This window comes from Mizuhopecten yessoensis, unplaced genomic scaffold (genome assembly GCF_002113885.1).
Source record: "Mizuhopecten yessoensis strain PY_sf001 unplaced genomic scaffold, ASM211388v2 scaffold715729, whole genome shotgun sequence".
Classification (NCBI taxonomy): domain Eukaryota; kingdom Metazoa; phylum Mollusca; class Bivalvia; order Pectinida; family Pectinidae; genus Mizuhopecten; species Mizuhopecten yessoensis.
Genome location: NW_018479762.1, coordinates 5,421 through 13,534, shown reverse-complemented (window position 1 = coordinate 13,534; position 8,114 = coordinate 5,421). Strand labels below are relative to the sequence as shown.

Below are 8,114 nucleotides of genomic sequence, written 5' to 3'. Positions count from 1 at the left end.
CACAGAGAAGACAGACAAGAGCGTTCACATCGCTACACAGACAACCTTCACGTTACACATAGAAGCCAGATGGAGACCATTCGCATCGCCACACTGACAACCTTCACGTCACAAAGAGAAGCCAGACGAGAGCGGTCACATCGCTACACGGACAACCTTCACGTCACACAGAAAAGCCATACAATAGCGTTTACATCGCTACGATGGCAATCTTCACGTCACACAGAGAAGACACACAATAGCGTTCACATCGCTACGATGACAATCTTCACGTCACACAGAGAAGACACACAATAGCGTTCACATCGCTACCCTGACAACCTTCACGTCACAGAGTAGCCAGACGAGACCGTTCACATTACAGAAAGTATCTATGAACTTTTAACTGTACCACCAAGGTAAGCAAAATAGTAACGTTTTTTTTTTTAAAAAGAGGCGTTTTTGAATCTTCATGCTTTGTGAATAAAGTAAGATTCTTTAGCAGAATAAATCTCCAACGGAAACGGTTGATGTATCATATCAAGCGGCTTTCGCTGTCATTCTAAGATAGCTGCTCTAGTTCGTCGCTGCTATGTTACATCGACATGTTCCCATATACATGTTATTAATTCGTCAAACAAATCATTTAAATAAATATAGATAACGTTATGAAATTATTTGTATTTCAACTTGTCTATCAGGTCGGTCAAGGTTTTTTTTTTTACAAAATAAATTTTCACTGTTTCAGAGTGAAATTACAAGACAATAAACACCTATACCCGGACATAATATGGAACTGGGTGGAATAAGGAAAGTGTCCAAGTTTCTGTCTCAACATCTCGATGCCATGGATAGCGTAGGTTGTGAGGAATCAGTTGGTGTTAGACGTTTAACGAGTTATTTAGCTCAAGTGGCCGGTTTCAACTCTAAGACATGCAGCAGTATAATGACTGGTTCTGAATCAGAAGGATTTAATTTTAGCAGCTCTGATTTGGACATGATGTTAGTAATAAATGAAGTAAAGGTAGTTCAGCCACACGATGACATACAGGAAGGGGATGTCAATCACATGATTCTGGTCACGGATGACACTGGTTGTAGACCTGGCTATACTTTACTCAGGCTTTACAAAGAAGGCGTTGATCCGGACAAAGATGTAATGAGTGCATTGGCAGATGTTAATGGTTCATTGTATCTGTCCAGCCTTGTGTATATTAACAACGTGTTACCGCCAAATTGTTACCAACACGGACCCTGCTTATCGCTTCAGGCAAATAGTAAAAATAAAAGGGAAATAGATATTGCATTTTCTTTCCATTGCCGGTCTTGGCCTGATAGTCTCAGTGACTTTAGGTCTCGCACCATTTATTGTAGATGGCCATCTAGAGATCTGGTTAATTATATCGTTCGGAATGGCTGCTACTTCGTTGCAATCGGTGATAAACATTCTAGTATGAATGCAATGCAATGGCGGATTTCTTTTGCAAAAGCCGAAAACTCCCTCGTAATGTCATTTAATCACGTACAATTCAAAACGTACGCTTTACTGAAAATATTCCTCAAAGAGTGTCTTGAACGTGAAGAACCAATTAAGGACTTGCTCTGTTCTTATTTCATGAAGACAATTATGTTCCATGCGATAGAACTCTCCACAAGTTCTATGTGGGTGGACGAGAACATTGTACAGTGTTTTTGGTTCTGCTTTACCATACTTCTGGAATTTGTACAAACCGGACACTGCCCTAATTACTTTGTGCTTACCCACAACATGTTCCTCTCTAACGTCACTGGGGACAACAGGAGGAGACTACTCCATGTGCTGAATAAATACCAGTGTATGGGGTGGACGTGTTTGTTTCAGTGCCCGAGTCTTCAGTCTTTACCTCAAATTATTCACGAAAGTCGTTCAGTTAATCCAGTTTCAACTCATAAGCAGATGGCTTTAGCTGAAATCAATCGGGATTTACTCATCTATACACAGCACAATTTTATAGGATTCTACGATATTGCGGACATATTAAAAATAATAAACAGGGCGTTTTTAAAGTGCTCTGGTGACCTTTACTCTGATATAGTATTGCTTGCCACTATCAATGCTGTCACGAACACTTCTGGCAACAGCATTGCGGATCTGACACGGACCCAAAATATCCAACCCAGAGGGCGCTGATAGAGGAACATGGCGAATTTTCGGAATATTTTGAGGAAATGGGCGGTAAAGGATACACACTTCTACAGAAAGCGCAACGTTCGTTTGTGTTTGTATATAAAATTCAAGCAAAGTACAACAGACTGTATACACCAGACCTAGACATTGAGGTTCAAGCAACCGAGGACAATCGTAAGTTTATTTCCCTCCCACCACTACCGTACGCTATCTTCCTCGTGGTGCTATCTATGTATAGACTCAACAGTATTGGCCAGGCCCGGGTTCTCCTCGATGACCTCCTGGTTGTACGCAGCGATGAAGTCTATGGAGTACGTAACTACCCCATTTTACATAATCTGGTGGGGATATGTCACCAATTGTTGGGGAACACAAGACAGGCCATCATGTCTTTTGAGGACTCGTGTAGACAACTTCCTGACAACCGAGCAGCTGCCAGTAGAATTACCGAGCTACGACGGCACCAGAGAGAAGAGCAAGGTGACACAGACATCGACGCCCTGGACTACTGCAATGTTCCATGTAGATATGAGCGATACGAACTTTTAGACGATGACGACGATAGGTTGCACTACCATAAAGTGATGTATAACACTGACCGTCGATTTTGTTAATATGTGGGTATTTTAAAGCATAATTTTCCATCGCAGTATCCCGATTAAAGTCTGGTACAATCACGTCAAATACAGATTTTTATGGTTGTTGGATATAAACAAGAACCTCATACAGTAGATCGTCAATTGTTTATCAAATGTGAACTTTATCATAATGATGTCGTCGGTACTGCGAGTTGCCTAGTTAAAATTATAAAAGAGACAACAGTTCATGTAACCATTCAAATAATTTGTTTGTGAAATAGATGAGCTTGTTACGTTAGTTATAACCCCCGTCAGTGTCTGTATGGTATACTGTTAAACTACAGAGGTAGAACGACAATTTGTTCGGATATGTTCATAAAACCTATGTGTACTTCAAAGAAGAAACTGGTGACAATTATCGACAATTATTATTTGATAGGGAAATTGGTATTTTAGTTATTTGTAATTAAAGAAAAGGAAAAATGTAAATATATTTTCGTGAGAATTATGAGAGACATAATCAGAGATATGTGATTAATACATATATTGAAGATTGTTGAATTCAGGTGTTTTATATTGGGGAAAAAAGCCTTAGTAAAAAGCAAATTTTATGCTTGGCATATTTTTATTTTTTTAATGTCTCATTTTCATTTGACAATATATAATGTATAATGACCAACAATGTGTCTCTCACTAATTGTTCGATGCGGTGCTGTTTTAACATTGAAATACTTAATTTAAAAATGTTTAAGACAGTATTCTTAGGCCGATATTCTTCATATATCTTTACGCTCGAAAGGATCTAGGATCACATTAATACATGGGGAAATGGGTTGTTTCTTAAAAATTTTGTAATCTCGAGTGAGTTTTATATTATGAGGGTGTATCTCGTTTCTGTGACCATTCAAGACCGTAATATGTAACACACTTTTATCCACAATTATAGCCAAATGTGCATGACGTAAAAAGGAAAACGCGGAACCTGTTTTAAGGCTGTTAAAGTTTTACGTCTGTTTAGCCTGTTTAAGGTTGACAGACTCCTGTAGTTGTTAGTTATCTCACCTTTCTCTGGTGTGCATTGAAGGCTGATAGGCTGGCATTGTTTACATAATTATATAAAGCTTTAAGTATCGGTTTACTTTGCATGGACGTACTCTGTACATAACTGTAAATGCCTCAATGGGTGTTTTAGACACTTAATAGACATGAAGTGACATACACAAAGTGACGCCTCATAAGTCTCAACTTACCTTAATTTTCCATTAGGTTAAATGTGAATATACTTTCTTCGGCATAAAATGTATTGTTTATGCATTAAAAAAACCACTTTGCAATTCTACTTGTTTTCTTTCCCAAATTTTTCTAAATGTGTACAGATTTGTATGTGTGCTATAACTAGGAAGAAAAAGAGGAGGGAGTAGGGGAATTATAAATACCTAGTATAAGCTTTAACACTACAGCATGTAATACTCAAATCAGCGTCACCCACTTCAGGTCCCGGGACATTCAAGTGGCCTTATGTATCGAACTGTATGATGCTATGAGGTGACTAAGCGGCAGCCATGCAAAATTGAGATTACTCTGCATGAATGACTTCTTATACAGAACACTCAATAGACTAACAGTGATCTGCTGTATTGTGATAGGGAAGATACGTCAATACTGTAGGCGAGGAGAATTTCGGAGGGGATATAGTGGGGACAGGGGCAGGGCACTCCCTAATAGCCAAATATTTTGACATTTGGCCTTTTGGTTCTTTAAAAAAAGTTGACAAAAGAAAAAGTTGATCAAATAAAGATGTATCACCATGTACAAGGTCACAAGCACTTTGTATCAGGAGAGCTAAAACCTGTGGATGTCAGATTCCTAGCTAGAAAACCAGTTACTACTCTTGGTGTCAAGCTACCTTCCATGACCCCCCGACCTAGCACACACACACGTGTCGTGTTATCAAGATACAAAATCTAAAACGAATAATCATCAATCAAGTTTCCTTCACATTTATATTGCTCTGATATTTACATACTTACATATATTTACATGGAGTTTAAGCTATGAAAGTGAGGTGTATGTGAAATATAACCATATTCAATTTATCTTAAATTTCTTCATTTTATGTTTATATATACATTTTTCGTAAGTGAACATATTATTTATTTATTTTTATCACAGATAATTTTGTAGATTGAAACGCATTTCATATTTACTATTAGAACAACAATACAAAATTAATGACACCTTTTGAAAATGTTCTGACAAAAGTATCTCAAATAAAAAAAACTCTCTCCAAAAATCATTTTGTCTGAGAATGTAGTTGTTTAACATTTGTGCAGCAATCAAAGATCTCATTATAGGTCAATGCCTGTTGAATGTGGCTGTTCTAGTCTTGAACCCACCATCTAGAGATATTGTTACATTTAATTGTTGGATGGCCTGTCAAAATCTTGAATGCACCAATCAAAGGTCTTGTGTCATTTCACTCTGGATTGTGGTTATTAAACACGTTTACATACACCAATCAGAGATCTTGTTATATTTTTCATTCTTGGATGTTATATCTCTGATGCACCAATCAGAGATCTTGTTACATTTCACTCTGAGGTGTTTCATTGTACATGGAAAATCATAGCACTTCCTTAGAGAACATGTCTGCTGTAATCTGATGAGGAAGGTTTTGGTCGATGACATCCAGCTTGTGAGGAATCAAATTCCTGAAGCTCGCTACTTCCGCCTTCAGCGTTGAACCCTAGCAATGTTGTCAAGTGTTCTGCTAGCTCATAATCTGCCCTATGTTCTCCTGGTAAAGAACAAAAATTTAAAATGAATGTCACTCCGTCTTCTGTATGATCATTTTCAGTAAAACAAATCATTGACCAAAATACAACTGATATATTTCCACCTGCTTATCAAAATGGTCTAACAATGACTAGGTGTATATACATACACGCTGGTTAGATAACACTGCCAACACATGGATATAATAAAAAGCATATGGTTGTTTTACTTGTTTAAAGTTTACACAACCAAAGCACGTGTTCATAACCCGGAAAATCGAGGGTTATGGTTAAGCCATCGATGGTGATCAGTCAATGTGCAGTTTAGAAAAAGCCCGACTGGATTGTATACCGACGAACTCTTATAGCTACACGATAGAATACTAGAGATAATCAAATATATTGGAAAATGACAACAGAATATATTGTTAAAATATGTTGAATAAAAAGAGGATTTTAATGATTTGCCATAAATATCGTTTATATTTTACGAGTAGGACCGATTATTCTTATATTTTTGATGTACTAATAGTTGTTAGTACAGTTACTTAATAGTGAACAATATCGTAAGTAACGTTCCATTTCTGTCAACGACCACTGGGTACCGACAAAATAATGCCGTGTCATAGTTAGCAGTCGGATGTTAGTCAAACATTGGGCCAACGTCAAACCAAACGTTGGCCCGACAACGGCAACCAACGTTGGCTCGACATACGTTTGTCCACCGTATTGAAGTTGGCTCAACGTCGCAGCTAAGCGTTGGTTAAACAACGGCTAACGTTGGGCCAACGCTGACCCAACGCTGACTCAACACTTAATTTTGATGTTAGCCCAACGGGTGACGTCATTACGTCGGTGGTCTAATGTCGGGTACCGCATCTTGTGCAGCAATGTAACGTTGGGCCGACCTCATTACATCGGTGGTCCAGTGTCAGGTACCGACGTCAGTAAAACAGTGGTCACAAGTCGGTACTTAACGTTGTGTAGGAAATGTGACATTGGCTACAATTAATAGATTTCAGAATGATGGTATTCCTATTTTCGTCTCCTAGTCGTTTTTCCTGCATGTACGTTTCGTCACTCTTTTTGTCCTCACCTGTAGATCAATATAGAAAGAAACACAATGGGCTAGTATTTCGTTATGACACACTCATAATCAATTTACAAGTTAAATTCGTTTAACGAGAATAGAATAGTTGTACATGAAGCGAATCCATATTTTTAGTTTGCTGTAACGAAATAATTGTACAATGTCAGCAATTCAAACGATAATATTAAAGTGACAGGAGTGTCCCCTTTTGAATACGTATTTATTATTCGCTGTTGTATGAGAAATACACGACTGCCATTTCCTGTTCAGCAACTTCATGTGCACCTGAAACATACATAATATTAAACTCATGAGTATTACGTTGAACTGTTTTTCTTCGATTTTCTGAAGTTTAAACAACAAGAATTGTGAGAATAATTTATCAAACTGTAGGATCATTACCATGTATACTACATAGTATAACTATGATATGCACTTCAATTTCAAAAGAATTTCATAATCAAGGTAATTCTTTAACTAATTTGGGTGAAAAATGAGGTCCCTTTCTCCATGCACTAACTGATGAACAAGGTATACAGATGAAATATAACCAATAGAACAATCGGTACATGTAGCGTATTGTTCACAGTATATGTATACACATTAAATTAGTAAGTATGATATGTATATAACAGCTATATTATATGTATATAACAGCTCTATTATATGCATATAACAGCTATAGTCACAAGGAGAGACTTTAGGGGGTTTATAGATATTATACCAAATACATGTACCATCGATGTTATGTATGTTTCAATAGGTGCCGCGAGTTTGACTGTCACATATGAGGATTATATATACTACTCACATTTTGCTAAGGATCACTTATATTTTCAAAAAAAAAATTGAAATGTTAGAAAGGATATTATATTTTCCTTCCGTACTGTTTTAGGCGAATCTGTTAGCTTCCAAATCGTCCTGTGTGGGTGTGTTCAGTCAACCATAAAAGTGCGTGCACGCTTTTCCACGTGTACACCCCTTTCGAAAGCTAAGCTAGGCTAAGTAAGGCGTTGTTCAAATTGTTAAGGAAATCAATTTGATGAATATTCTTTGTGTGATTTTGTTTTAATATGGCACAAAAACGAACCAGACATCGGTTAAATGACTGTGAAATGAATAGGGGCATCGGAATGCTGCAAGCTAGCATGTCCAAACGTCAGGTTGCAGCAGACTTAGGAGTGTCTCAAAGTGTGGTGGCAAGAATATGGAATCGTTTCCTAACTAACGGAAACCCTTCCAGACGTCCTGCTGGAGGTCGTTCTGGGGTTAAAACGCAGCGCCAAGACCGATGTTTGCTCATACAGGCACGGCGCGTCATAGGTTCCAGACTGCCACAGCTTTAAGAAATGACCTCCTAAATGCTTTTGGTACCCGGGTAACCACTCAGACAGGTAGGAACCGTCTTCATGATGCTGGTTTAAGGTCAAGTAGACCAGCAATACGAGTTCCCTGAACTGTCCGCCATGTTATAGGGACCAATTAGATTGGGCCCGAGCTCACATCACTTGGAGGGGGGGGGGGGG

The 8,114-nt window shown here is 38.1% G+C and overlaps 2 protein-coding genes across 2 annotated transcripts; both read left to right on the top strand.

Annotated features, from left to right (window-relative positions):
* Positions 1-301: 301 nt before the first annotated feature.
* LOC110441217 lies at positions 302-2,166 on the top strand. The gene is made up of 2 exons (XM_021484322.1): positions 302-398; positions 728-2,166. The coding sequence occupies exon 2, from the start codon at positions 770-772 to the stop codon at positions 2,147-2,149; it is 1,380 nt and encodes a 459-aa protein (XP_021339997.1). The 5' UTR covers positions 302-398; positions 728-769; the 3' UTR covers positions 2,150-2,166.
* Positions 2,110-5,369, top strand: LOC110441218. Its single transcript, XM_021484323.1, has one exon. The coding sequence runs from the start codon at positions 2,188-2,190 to the stop codon at positions 2,758-2,760; it is 573 nt and encodes a 190-aa protein (XP_021339998.1). The 5' UTR covers positions 2,110-2,187; the 3' UTR covers positions 2,761-5,369.
* The last annotated feature ends 2,745 nt before the right edge of the window (positions 5,370-8,114 follow it).